The 14,608-nt window shown below is 39.7% G+C and overlaps 1 protein-coding gene across 2 annotated transcripts; it reads left to right on the top strand.

The window, feature by feature from the left end:
* Positions 1-2,229: 2,229 nt before the first annotated feature.
* Positions 2,230-9,877, top strand: LOC132113745 (protocadherin-18-like). 2 transcript variants are annotated; one of them, XM_059521712.1, is made up of 4 exons: positions 2,230-5,115; positions 5,428-5,516; positions 5,807-5,967; positions 8,530-9,877. In XM_059521712.1, exons 1-4 carry the CDS (start codon positions 2,623-2,625, stop codon positions 9,270-9,272), a joined length of 3,486 nt encoding a protein of 1,161 aa, XP_059377695.1. In that variant the 5' UTR covers positions 2,230-2,622; the 3' UTR covers positions 9,273-9,877. The 2 variants fall into 2 exon arrangements, with proteins under 2 accessions (XP_059377695.1, XP_059377696.1); XM_059521713.1 differs by having other exon boundaries at positions 5,461-5,516.
* Positions 9,878-14,608: the final 4,731 nt, after the last annotated feature.

Genomic DNA, 14,608 nt, shown 5'->3' on the forward strand with positions numbered 1-14,608 from the left:
GTGATTCCCCCCTCCCCCTGCGCTCCGCTTCTTCGCCGGTTTCCACGGCCCTTCTGCGAATTGTGACGTCCCACCTGCCATGCTCCATTGTGTGAGTGATCCTTTTTCATTTCAATGATAAAAGTTAATTCCCCCATGCCCCTTCCCTATCCTCCAGCCCGGGGTGACTTTACGACCACAGCTTGAAATTGCATCTAAAATCCTCCTGTCCACACACACACACACACACACACACACACACACACACACACACACATACACAAAGCCATTTGATGAGAACATATGACGCTGCCAGATTTCAACACCCGCTCATACTGTAGGCCATGCATGCTTAATTGGGCTGCTGCTGTAAAACTATTATAGCTTAACTACAGTCAACTGTTTGGTCACTTTACATACAAAGTAACACATGATGATCCTTTAAAATTAAAACCGTGAAGACAAAGACAATCAATAGTTTAAAATATGATGTACTATGGCTCTCATATATGTGCTATATGAGAGGGCACAGAAGTGCTCAGAAAACAAGTATAAACTTTTTCATAAATAGCCATCCCATTTAATTAATTCTAGTAGGCCTATGTAAATGGTATAAGTGATTATGTGAATAAAACCACCCACTTGTTTAAAACTCACTGACTTGAACTTTTTTGAGCATGAAATGTGATTAGCAAGCAGTAATTACATTACATTTCGAGGAAGGCTTTCACACTAAAAGTTTTCTTGCTGGATCAAAAACTTGCATACGTAAAACACATAACTTTATGTTTGAGTGTGACAAACGTCTACGGTTTAGATTAGAAGCTGTCATCTGTGCTTTAAAAATCACCTCTGAGAGCGATTCATAAATCACAAATGTAATATGATGACATATTGTTGACGACAAACAACAATCAGTGGAAACACTGATTGAAAATATTACATTCGCTCACAAAAAACAGTGATTGATGGGATGCAGTTAGGGTCACTGCTGGATTGAGCAGGTTCGAAGAGCCCAGCATCAGACTTCAGCTGGCCCACGACAGATGGACAGCCACAGGTCACAGGACCGAATTTCAATGCAGTCTCACGGTGCATCTCCATAAAGAACACTTTCTGTTTATTAGAACGCTTTTAGTATTTAAAAAAATAGGATTCAGCTGAAAAGCTTACTTCTTGTGTTTAAACATGTAAGCTACTTTTATGTGCGCTGCAGTTATAAACTGCATGGGATAGGGATAATATGCCATATGGATAAACGTTAAAATGGGTTTATTTAATAATAAACATACAGTGATTCCATACAGCACAAATCCCTGCTGCGTTTCTCGCGGGACTGACCAATGTAATTGCTGGTTTGTTTTCTGGACGTTCGAACCAGACGGCCGTGAAACTTACAGAAGCTCATGTTTGCTTTTTGTTTGTGGGTGAACGCGCATAATGATGCTAATGCGGCAAAATGGTGAGATGGTGAGTCGTAAAGTGGCATTGTGCACCGCGGGGGTGAGCGTGACCTCTGTGAGAAATCACATTGACTGCGGGTTAATGGAGGTTGGGGGAATCCTTTTCACCGCGCGCGATTCGCCACGCGCGCAGACTCCTCCAGCGAGACACAATAGAGCGCCGATGTGCTCTCTGATATCCTCCAGTTACCTTCATCCTCAAAACTCTAGCTGTGGTTTAGACTTAAAATAATACATTTCGCTGTACACACACACACAAAAAAAGTATAGTTTAAACTCTAGGCTGTATAGTTCCCTATTTATTGCACTATATATAGCCATTACTCATTATTATAATATCATAGCGTTTTTGATTAGTGTAATACTTAATAGCATATTAAAACGTTCATTTTCTGCATTTTTAAGTCAAAGTGGTGCCAAAGTGACAACGTGAAGTATTCGACCACTTTATTTAAATAAAGTTAAATGTCAAAGAAAACTACACTAAACAAATCTAAAAAGGAGAAAAAAGTTAAATGGATAGAAACAAATATGTTATAATGATGAAAAAATATTACTACAGTGGGGATGAACCCAAAGTGTGCTGGAGTGACACGAGAAACGTTGGTCTTGAGTAAATGTATTTTTTTTTCTATTGTTATGGCACACTTCTGAAACTCTGTCCTCCTCATGACGAGATCTTCTTGCCAGCTCCACCTCAATCACTGCTCTTTCTTCCCTTCATTCTGCCTTTTCTTTTCTTTTCTTTTCTTTTCTTTTCTTTTCTTTTCTTTTCTTTTCTTTTCTTTTCAGGGATGTACAGCCGTGGGGATGGCTGACGTTTGGAGAAGGTGGGGGCCACAGTCTGCGGTGGGCTGTAAGGGGCCATTCAGTGTTCTCAGAGTCACAGAGCACACACACACACACACACGGAACTGCGCCTCCCACACACCCGCGCACCAACTCACACACAGTCAGACGAAGAGGAAAGTGGATCTGTGCAGCAGCATTACCGCATCCTGATGCTTTCTCCGAGGCGCTGAATACGCACAGAGAGGGTGTGGGTTCCTCGAATTAATATGCATTTGCTTGAAATCTATGCACAACATCTGAGGATTTATCATGCTTTAATTGACATCTAACAATCCACCAGCCAGTTTTCTATCTGCGTGGAATAAGTACTTTGCGCACGGCTTCAAAGATGGGAAAAACGACATACTCCAACGACAGGAATCTACTGCTTTGCAAGACGCTTCTCAAAGTTATATTTCTGTCGGCCGTGGCGCATAATGTTTCGGGGAAGACTTTAAAATACAAAGTTTTGGAGGAGCAGAAAGTTGGCACGGTGATTGCCAGACTGAAAGAGGATGTAGCCGGTATCTTATCCAAACTCCCGAGCTCAGTGTCCCCGCGCTTCCGCGCGATGCAGAGAGGCAGCACCCCTCTGATCTCCGTGCGCGAGGAGGACGGAGAGATCAGCATCGCCACCAGAATCGACCGCGAGAAGCTCTGCGAGAAAAACTTAAACTGCACCATCGAGTTCGACGTGATCACGCTACCCACGGAATACCTCCAGTTGTTTCACATTCAAGTGGAAGTGTTAGACATCAACGACAACGCTCCGCAGTTCTCGCGCGCCATCATCCCCATAGAGATATCAGAGAGCGCGTCTGTGGGAACGCGCTTCCCTTTGGATAGCGCGTTGGACCCTGATGTCGGGGAAAATGCGCTACACACGTACTCGCTCACTCGGAATAACTTTTTCAAAATCGATATCAGGACACGTACGGATGGCGCAAAGTACGCGGACCTTGTTGTGATGAGGGAACTTGACAGGGAAACACAGTCCAGCTACCAACTACAACTGACAGCATCAGACTCTGGCGTGCCGCCGAAATCTGGCTCAACTCTGCTCAAAATCAGCATATCCGATTCCAACGATAATAGCCCGGCCTTTGACGAGCAGGCTTACGTAGTCAACCTCCTGGAAAGTTCACCACTGGGGACGCTACTGTTTGACCTGAACGCCACAGACCCTGATGAAGGCAATAATGGCAAAATAGTCTTCTCTTTCAGCAGCCACGTGCCACCAAAAATTCTAGAGACCTTTAAAATTAACCCAGATAATGGCCACATCACTCTGATTAAGAAAGTTGACTACGAAACTACTTCCTCGTATGAAATAGATGTGCAAGCTCAGGATATGGGTCCCAATTCCATTCCAGGCCACTGTAAGATAATCATCAAAGTGGTTGATGTCAATGACAACAAGCCAAAAATCAACATTAACCTTATGACTCAGGGCAAAGAGGAGGTGGCCTACATCTCAGAGGCCTCTCCTGTCGATACTTTCATCGCATTAGTGCGCGTTGATGATAGCGACTCAGGTCTAAACGGTGAGGTTGTGTGCCGTCTCCATGGCCACGGGCATTTTCGCTTGCAGAAGACCTACGAGAACAACTACATGATTCTCACTAATGTGTCTCTTGATCGTGAGAAACGCTCTGAATATAGCCTGACGGTAATCGCTGAAGACCGTGGCTCACCAAGCCTGTCCACCATCAAACACTTCACGGTGCAGGTGCAAGATGAAAATGACAACCCTCCACGCTTCGAAAAGAGCCGATATGAGATCTTCAAGTCTGAGAACAATTCGCCCGGGGCATACCTGACGTCAGTGGTGGCCACTGACCCAGATTTGGGTTCTAATGGTCAGGTGACTTACTCAGTTGTGGAGAGCCAGGTTCAAGGTAGCTCTATTTCAACTTATGTGACCATTGACCCATCTAATGGTGCTGTGTATGCACTCCGAAGCTTTGATCGGGAAGAAGTTGGCCGGCTTTCGTTCACCGTGCAGGCGCGGGATGGTGCGGGCCTGGCTTCTCTAAGCAGCAACACCACTGTTTTGCTCACTGTACTAGATGAAAATGACAACCCACCTATCATTGTTGCTCCACAACTAATCAACCACACAGCTGAGGTGCCATTATGGCGGCACGCCGAGCCTGGTCATCTAGTGACAATCATCAAGGCAACAGATCAAGATGCAGGGGCCAACAGTGAGCTGACTTGCTCCATAGTCGGTGGTAATGACGAGGGACTCTTTGTCATTGAACAACGCAGATGTGAGTTACGAACCAACGGAAGCGTAGAGGCCTCGGGGCGTGAGGGATTTGATCTCGCAATCCTTGTACAAGACAGAGGTGCGTCGATTCGTCTTTCAGCGAGGGCCGTTCTGCACATTAGCCTGCGGGAATATCCAGAAAGCTTCTCCTTGAACCCTTCAGACATGAACAGCCAATCGACTCTAGATGTGTCTATGATCATCATCATTTCCCTCGGTGCCATCTGTGGTGTGCTTCTCATCGTCATGGTAATGTTTGCAACCAGGTGCTCGAGAGAGCAGAAGGACCCAAGACATTCCTATAACTGCAGAGTGGCTGAGTCTACCTATCAAAACCACCCCAAAAAACCTGCCCGGCAGATCCACAAGGGTGATATCACATTGGTCCCCACAGTTAATGGTACCCTGCCTGTGAGGGCCCATCCTCGCTCCCCCTCGGCCTCACCTGCTCCAGAGAGCCGCCAGATCCACCACAGCCGCCAATCACTCAACAGCCTGGTCACCGTCTCTTCCAATCACGTGCCAGAAAACTTTGCACTAGAACTCGCTCATGCCACACCACCTGTTGAGGTAAAACATTTTTTTTAATATAAATTCAATGTGAACTGTTAATTCTTGATTATTTAATTCCCCCAAAACTTGTAATATTCAATATGTTTATTTTATTTATAGCATGTTTATTCACATATCCATAGATTATTTCATCATGCATAAGTATCCATCCTTTTCATTTCCTCATTCACCCCCCCCACCCCCCCATCACCACCATGGTGTGTCTGTATTTGTGTTGGCTTGCTGTCTGGTCTGCCATTATTCATTTTTATTTACATTTTTTCTTTCTTTATTCGTCCCCCGCCCTGTTTCATTTCTTTTTGGCTATAGCAAGTCTCACAGCTTCTGTCCATACTTCATCAGGGCCAGTACCAACCCAGACCCAGTTTCCGTGGCAACAAATACACCCGGAGCTACAGGTAACCAATCACACTTCAGCCTGTTGCCACCTTTACAGACCATCCTACAGGAGGTTTAAAGTTCTAGTCCATGAGAGTCTGGACACCCTGCAGTACTTAAGTAACAGATGCTGACGATACATGACAGCCTCATCCTGTTATCAAGTCAAATGACCTTTGAATAAAGCTTTTTTTTGTTTATGCATAAACTGCACCCTCCTTAAGAGGCTCATATAAATATATATATATATATATATGTATACACATATATATATATATATATGAATGACAATACACATTTTTTTTATTAGGTACGCTTTGAATGAGATGGATAAGTTCAGTCTGAAGGACAGTGGACGAGGGGATAGTGAGGCAGGAGACAGTGATTGTGAGATGGGGAGGGAGTCTCCTCTGCTTGGAGAAGGCTTCAGTGAGCTCTTCACTCCTGATGGACATCACAGACTGCATCCAAGTAAGCAAGAGAGTGAGATGTTGAAGAAGAGTACTTTATATCACCTGAGAGTAGATGCCTAGCCTTGATTTCGCAATATTTGGGCATACCTATTATATATATATATATATATATATATATATATATATATATATATATATATATATATATATAAAACAGGTTATAGACTATATAATTTAATAATATATAAACAATGCATTCACATAATATATATATATATATATATATATATATATATATATATATATATATATATATATATATATATATATATATATATATATGTATATACAACCCGAATTCCGGAAAAGTTGGGACGTTTTTTAAATTTGAATGAAATGAAAACTAAAATACTTTCAAATCACATGAGCCAATATTTTATTCACAATAGAACATAGATAACATAGCAAATGTTTAAACTGAGAAAGTTTACAATTTTATGCACAAAATGAGCTCATTTCAATTTTGATTTCTGCTACAGGTCTCAAAATAGTTGGGACGGGGCATGTTTACCATGGTGTAGCATCTCCTTTTCTTTTCAAAACAGTTTGAAGACGTCTGGGCATTGAGGCTATGAGTTGCTGGAGTTTTGCTGTTGGAATTTGGTCCCATTCTTGCCTTATATAGATTTCCAGCTGCTGAAGAGTTCGTGGTCGTCTTTGACGTATTTTTCGTTTAATGATGCGCCAAATGTTCTCTATAGGTGAAAGACCTGGACTGCAGGCTGGCCAGGTTAGCACCCGGACTCTTCTACGACGAAGCCATGCTGTTGTTATAGCTGCAGTATGTGGTTTTGCATTGTCCTGCTGAAATAAACAAGGCCTTCCCTGAAATAGACGTTGTTTGGAGGGAAGCATATGTTGCTCTAAAACCTTTATATACCTTTCAGCATTCACAGAGCCTTCCAAAACATGCAAGCTGCCCATACCGTATGCACTTATGCACCCCCATACCATCAGAGATGCTGGCTTTTGAACTGAACGCTGATAACATGCTGGAAGGTCTCCCTCCTCTTTAGCCCGGAGGACATGGCGTCCGTGATTTCCAACAAGAATGTCAAATTTGGACTCGTCTGACCATAAAATACTATTCCACTTTGAAATAGTCCATTTTAAATGAGCCTTGGCCCACAGGACACGACGGCGCTTCTGGACCATGTTCACATATGGCTTCCTTTTTGCATGATATAGCTTTAGTTGGCATCTGCTGATGGCACGGCGGATTGTGTTTACCGACAGTGGTTTCTGAAAGTATTCCTGGGCCCATTTAGTAATGTCATTGACACAATCATGCCGATGAGTGATGCAGTGTCGTCTGAGAGCCCGAAGACCACGGGCATCCAATAAAGGTCTCCGGCCTTGTCCCTTACGCACAGAGATTTCTCCAGTTTCTCTGAATCTTTTGATGATGTTATGCACTGTAGATGATGAGATTTGCAAAGCCTTTGCAATTTGACGTTGAGGAACATTTTTTTAAAAGTTTTCCACAATTTTGTCACGCAGTCTTTCACAGATTGGAGAGCCTCTGCCCATCTTTACTTTTGAGAGACTCTGCTTCTCTAAGACAAAGTTTTTATAGCTAATCATGTTACAGACCTGATATCAATTAACTTAATTAATCACTAGATGTTCTCCCGGCTGAATCTTTTCAAAACTGCTTGCTTTTTTAGTCATTTGTTGCCCCCGTGCCAACTTTTTTGAGACCTGTAGCAGGCATTAAATTTTAAATGAGCTAATTAAGTGGATAAAAGTGTAAAATTTCTCAGTTTAAACATTTGCTACGTTATCTATGTTCTATTGTGAATAAAATATTGGCTCATGTGATTTGAAATTCCTTTAGTTTTCATTTTATTAAAATTTAAAAAACGTCCCAACTTTTCCGGAATTCGGGTTGTATATATATATATATATATATATATATATATATATAATACATGCAATGCATATACTACATTGATTAACATATAGACACCTTTACAGTCTCTTGATCTCTTCATGAAACCCCTAGACAGTGCCAGTATTCTAATCTCAATTTACTGGAGAAAAAACATGATTCCTGATAGAAAACAAAAAACAAAAAACCTTGCAAACATGATATATAATATGAGTATTACTGTGACTGGAACAAGAATTGGGTTGTGTGCTGAGATGGGCCATTGATTTCTGTAAATCAGCATGTTTAATCATTCATTCTCTGCTTGAGAGAGAGTGGGCTAAATGAGGGCCTGTTTTGCAAATGCACCAGATTGGGCATTTATTAACTCTAAGATGTGTTATAAATATCCTTTCAGAATTAATGGTGCTATAATCAGCCCCTAGAACATGAATGAGTGATGCCGAACATGTTCAATGAGCACTATAAGTTGGCATATTTAATTTGTTTTGCATAGTCTCTAGAAAACAAAGCTGGGTCGGCTAGAGCTAGAAGGATTTTGTTTAGTCATTTGGCTTCTAATTGAAGTATTTGACTAGTTGCTTGTAAGTATTTGCTTTTGCTTGCTCTGCCAGAAAACATCAGTCATTAACTAACTGTCTTCCATCAATGCTTTTGCTTCCACCATAGCGATGAAGCTGTGTACCGAAGAGTGTCGTGTCCTCGGTCACTCTGACCAGTGCTGGATGCCCCCATTGCCTTCCCCAGCCACCTCTGATTACCGCAGCAACCTCTACATCCCTGGAGAAGACCCTCAACAGATTGCCACCCCTGAAGAACCACAATCTGGTGAGTCAACACTGAGGAAAAAGAGCTTCTCCACATTTGGCAAAGAGAGCGAGGAGGGAGAGGGGGAGGCAGGTGATGGGGAAGACCTGTGTGGAACAACCTCTCTGCTGTCTGAAATGAACAGCGTGTTCCAGAGGCTCCTCCCCTCCTCGCTGGATAATTACAACGAGACTAATGAAACTGAAAAGGTAACACCCTGCGCTGCTGGGGTGGGATCGTTAGAAAGAAGGAAGGGCCACTTACCTGGTAAACCAAGCCCTGCCACCTATCAGCAGAACGTGGCTGTTTGGGCCGCTAATACGCATTTCCAAAATCCTGGACATGGCCACGCCCCTGCTAGTCACATGACAGCCCTGGTGACCCCGCTCCCTTCCCCTCTGCCAGGTCCCATGGCAACATCAGCTTCCTCTTCGAAATGGCTACCTGCGATGGAGGAAATTCCAGAGAATCATGAGGAAGATGAGTTAGAGTCTGTGCTTGGGCATCTGCATGGCAAGCGCTGCGACAGTCGCAGCGAAATTATGGACGCCAGCGAGCTGGTTGCAGAAATCAACAAACTCCTTCAAGATGTCAGGCAAAGCTAAAGACTGAAGCTTAAACTCTTTCTCCTGCTCGCTACAATAAAGTTAAACAGTTTTATATGAGAGAGTGGAGGAGGAAGATAAGATATGAAAACAAAAACAGGAAAACACAGAGACCTGCAATTGTCGTTAAAGCATTTCTGGATGTGATGTGTTTTGTGAATGCTAATTATCCAAATGATGTTTGTATTTTCTGGTTTTTGACCACAGTGTACACAATGTGAGTGTATTTATCTTTGTATTTTAAAAATACAATTTTAATCTTTATATTTATATATGTGTATATACCTAAGTTAAAAATGTACATACAGTTATCAGATTTCTATTTTTATATATGCATGTTGGGAAAATAATCAAAATCAACATGCCTTCGTGTAAATATCCTTATTTATGAAAAAAAGTTATCTTTTCTTTCTCTTTTCAGTGGTATTGTTATATATAAGTATAATATAAGTACATGGATATTATTGAGTGTGTTATTTGGTGGGGTGGGTCAGGTACTGAAAGCATGTTTTGGGGTGGGAGTGTTATTTATAATGGTGTATTCTTTGTATCAACTTCTGTTTTACATTGAAGAAATGACAAAATAAAGAGAAATGCAGATATGTCGTTTGATTACAATCCCCATCCCTTTTTTTTTTGGAAGTGTGTTTTTGTTTTATTGTTGTTCCAGTAAATTACAGTATGTGCCTCTCCATTTAGTTTTTATGTTCCTGGAATATCTAGTAAAATAGGAGTGTGTAGTTGTGTTCGTCCTCTTCACAGCACAGACAGATCTGGAGAGCAGCCATGCAGGGAAAAAATAGCCATTTTTAGTCACTCTCTATTTACGCTGCACTCGTTATGCGCGCCCCCTACTGACTGAAAGAGAATATAAAAGGCAAGTAAGAATATTGCAAACAGAGGTAAGTGATGTAGAAAATATGAAACAAGATATTTTTGTTTTTGTCCTAAATTTAATATAGTTAGAAATACCTTTAAGCTAAGGCGAATAATAGGCCTAAAAAGCAAAAAGAGGTACATTTCACAGTGTGTTCCCTGAAGGAGAAATGAAATTCGTTGTTCTAACTAGAGGCGAGATAGCAGAACAGCAGTCACTTTTATCCCTTATTCTCTTCCCAGAATATTCCAAAAGCGGTGCAACTGTCATCCTATATTATTATTATTATTATTATTATTATTATTATTATTATTATTATTATTATTATTATTATTATTATTATTATTATTATTATTATTATTATTAAATAAACTACTATCTAAAACCAAAGTGTAAAACGAAGAAATAATAACATAAAAAGCATCAGTCCTTAAAATTGACATCATAATGACACAGCACCACATAAAGTAAATCATCTCATTCTATTTTATTCATTTGTCAAGCATCAAGTTTTTTCCAGAACAATAAACAAACTGATCAAAATAACTTTTTTCTGTCATTTTTGAAAAATATGTTTTCATTATAAAACAACATTTGGTCACTAACTATTGAGTGACAGTTTAATTTAGGCTAAACTTGCAGGTTTTTAAACTCTATGTAAATATAGAGCAAACATGGAAAACAGGGTTGAAGCAGTCGCAAATCGAAGCAAAAGAAAATAAATATAATATCTCACATAATATTTGCCACCTGAGGCCATCAATCAACATTTTCTGATTATGCAGCTCTATTATAACACCATTTTTAGAAACCATATTTTGTATCCTATTTGTGAAAACTACATTCTCCCTTTCTAAGTATTTATAGCATGCATTGCAGAGCAATCTAAAGTTGTAAAATCTTTGTATGCGTGTATGTGTGTGTTAAAATTACTCATGCAATGGCTGATAAACAGTTTGGAGTTGTAATTTAGCCTGACCTTTTTCATCCAATGTTTCAATAACCGATTTACTCTCCTAGTGACACAACAACTGTGTTGAAATTATGCAAAACTAAATGCATTGCGATGACATTTAAAGGCGGAAATAACTGAATGTGAGGTGTTATTTTGTAAGCTATCAAACAATATGAGAATATTTTACTCCTATTTGAACAGTTTCAGCAAGAAAATAACTTCTCTGAAAGCTCATTCTGACATACAGAAATTGGGCTTGACTTTCAGTTAAAAAAACAAAAAAAACAAGACTATTCTACCTTCCGACTCCTCCTCTCTCAGATACTCTCACTCCTTTTATTCACTCTTACACACATGCATAATCCTGTAACTTCTTTACTTGTATGAGAAAACGGCGTGCGGTAGCCCTTAGGACACTGAGCGGACCTAATCTGCCTAATTTTGCAATCTTTTGTGCATTGTAATTCAATTCAGTAAACTTTTATTACTTTTACTGAATAATTTATTCAGTTTTTCCTATCCTTCTATGTTTTGCTGGGCCTTTTTTGCATTTGGGTAAATGTGCCAAGTTAAAACACACACACATACACACACACGTCGCATACAAAGTCATGTCAGCCACGAGAGATCTTGTCATCAAGCAGGTTGGTAAATTGACATAATTACTGAGGTGAGTTTCTGATTAGCTTGCGGTGGAGTTGAGAGTGTAGATTCACGTCTCTACCGCTAAAAATACACCTGTCTCCTTCCATCATTTCAAGTCCTTAAGAGTCAACAGTATCTTATCATTATCACTTTGTGTTATGTGTGTGTATGTGTGTGATCCAGGAGCTGGAATAACTGTGGGTGATTGTGAGTCTTTTAGAGACTGAAATAGGTGTATGTCTTATTTGCTTCCTGAAAAGTACAAAATTACACAAAGACATACTTTAGTTTTCTCTCCTATATTTTCTCTCTCCCCTCGTGTCTCTTAGGTGGAACATATTTTACGACCAATGCGTTCTCCCGTGATGGATTATGAAAACACCAAAACATCTGTGTCTCCTCAGTGCAGATGTTGGCCAGAGTGCCACCGTATGTGTCTGTGTGAGTGTACATGTGTGCTTTTGTGCGTTTTCTCTGTATAAATGACACTTTTGGAAACCGGCCAGCTTTTCAGTAAAGCATGGCGAATTACAAGAATGGCATGGCCTGGAAGTGCCAATGACTGATTTGTGTCTCTTTCAAGGTGTATATGTGCCATATAGAGTGGCAACCACTCCCAGTGGATTGACTTTCTTCTGGGGAACACAAAAAGAAGATATTTTGTAAAATGCCTGTGTTTTCTGTCCATACAGTGGAAGTCAGTCGGGTCTAGTGCTGCTTTGGAACCAATAGTGACTTTCATTATATGGAGAAAAGCAGTTGAAACATTCTTCAAAATAATTTATTTTATGTTCTACTGAAGAAAGTAAGTCATTCAGGTTTTATACGACCTCAAGGTGAGTAAATGATGACAAAATTGTAATTTCTTGATGAGCTGTCACTTTAACTTGTTTATATACTGAATATATTTCAGCATAAAAGTTTTGAAATGTCAGAATGCAATATTTAAATAAGATCAGATTAAGTTGTTGCCATACATAAAATGATTGCCAACAACAACTTTAAAAACTAAAACTGTCTTTATGCATTAAATCATCCATTTCTTTCTAAATACAGCCATTTTTATTCTCCGTCAAATGAACAAGAGCAGACTTGGCATTTTAAATTGGCTCATTAATTCTTGTCTAATAAGTGTGCATATTAATGTAGAGTTCTTGAGCCAGAAAGGTTGTGGTGTCTTCCATTCCAGCTTTTGGGGTCATTTGTGTTCAAAGATCTTTTACAGTAAACAGACGGATAAATTGTTTGGTTACATAGCTCATTTCTGACTTCTGTTCCTTAACATAAAAGTATGTTTACGATCATTAATTTATTGATAATTGAAAGGACGTCTTTCAGACCCATCATTGTGATGGGTTTCTGCACACTGTTGTTGGATATTAGATTTTAATTTAACTCTTGACAAATTACAGCTAGTTATATTTAGTAACACTAGTGATTAATGAATGCCAGGTATAGTATCAAAAATAAATATATAAATAAATAAAGTAAAAAAAAATACAGAAAAACTTGTCACCAGGTAAGTTTTACCCCAAATGGTTCACAGCCTTTAACATACATATTACTACTATAAGGTACTAATATACACCTTTTAGGGGTAAATTAGGTTCAAATGTTCTTTTACACATATCACCCCTATTAACAATCTGTTTTGCCCCGATAATTATTTTTTTTTTTTTCTGACAGTGTAATAGTAAATGCCAGTGTGAGATATCGAAATGTTGAGCACTATGAGCCTGCGGCGACTAGTGTCGCTTCCATGATGAAAATCTTTTCCATATAATTATGTGCTTAGGAAGCAGTAACACACACAATGTATGTACGTATCGACATTTAATTGAGCACACAGCTGTGTGACCCGAGCCCTCACGAGACAAACATTATTGTTCGTCGTCTATAATGCATGTGCTGTTAAACGCTGGCATATATGCTGACACCAGTATGTTTGACTGACATAAGTGTGTGTGGGTTGTGTATGTTTAATTCGCTGGGTCTCGTTTTCACCACTAGATGGCATTATGTATACAGACGCCCTCACCTTCCTATGCCAGACATTCAATTAATATGCACATCCAGTCAGTCACCATTGGCTGGGTTACTTATCAGTTCATTAAAATATATAAAGCTGCCCCACAGACCAACTACATGGAGATCTATGGAATCCCTACAAGCTGAATAGCAAAATCAATGTGGCCGTTCCATGAAAGGCATTATTGATATAATATGCTTATATTAATAAAAAAGCAATTCTGTCGATATTAAATGGTATGGTTTATGTCCCTCACTGTCAGTAAAACTGACATTTTATTAATCTGAGATTTGGCCTGTAGGCAGACAGCTGCTAAACTTTGATGTCGAGAAGGATGACAGGTGATATTCCATAAAGTTATTTAGGCTAATGAGAAACACGCTAATGTGTTTCAATCTTACACAGTATAAAAAGGCACATATCCACATGACAGTGTAAACAAACCTGAGATATATGTGCGTATCATACAGATATCACACACATACACACGCACACACGCACACACGCACACACACACACACACACACACACACACACACACACACACACACACACACACACACACACACACATATTCTTTCTCACAAATTTTGGGACAATGAGATTTTTTTAAATAAATTGATGCTCTTATTCTGCAAGGATGAATTAAATCAATTACAAGTGACAGTAAATACTTTATTATTGTTACTTAAAAAAATGCTTTTCTTTTGAACTTTCTAATAATCAAAGAATCCTAAAAAAATAAAAATAAATAAATAAATACTTTTGCATGGAAAGATTGCAAAGCCACTGGGTAGACGCCGAGTGCTTGTTCAGGCAATGAATAAACT

The sequence above is a fragment of the Carassius carassius genome, chromosome 33 (genome assembly GCF_963082965.1).
Source record: "Carassius carassius chromosome 33, fCarCar2.1, whole genome shotgun sequence".
In the NCBI taxonomy this organism is placed as follows: Eukaryota; Metazoa; Chordata; class Actinopteri; order Cypriniformes; family Cyprinidae; genus Carassius; species Carassius carassius.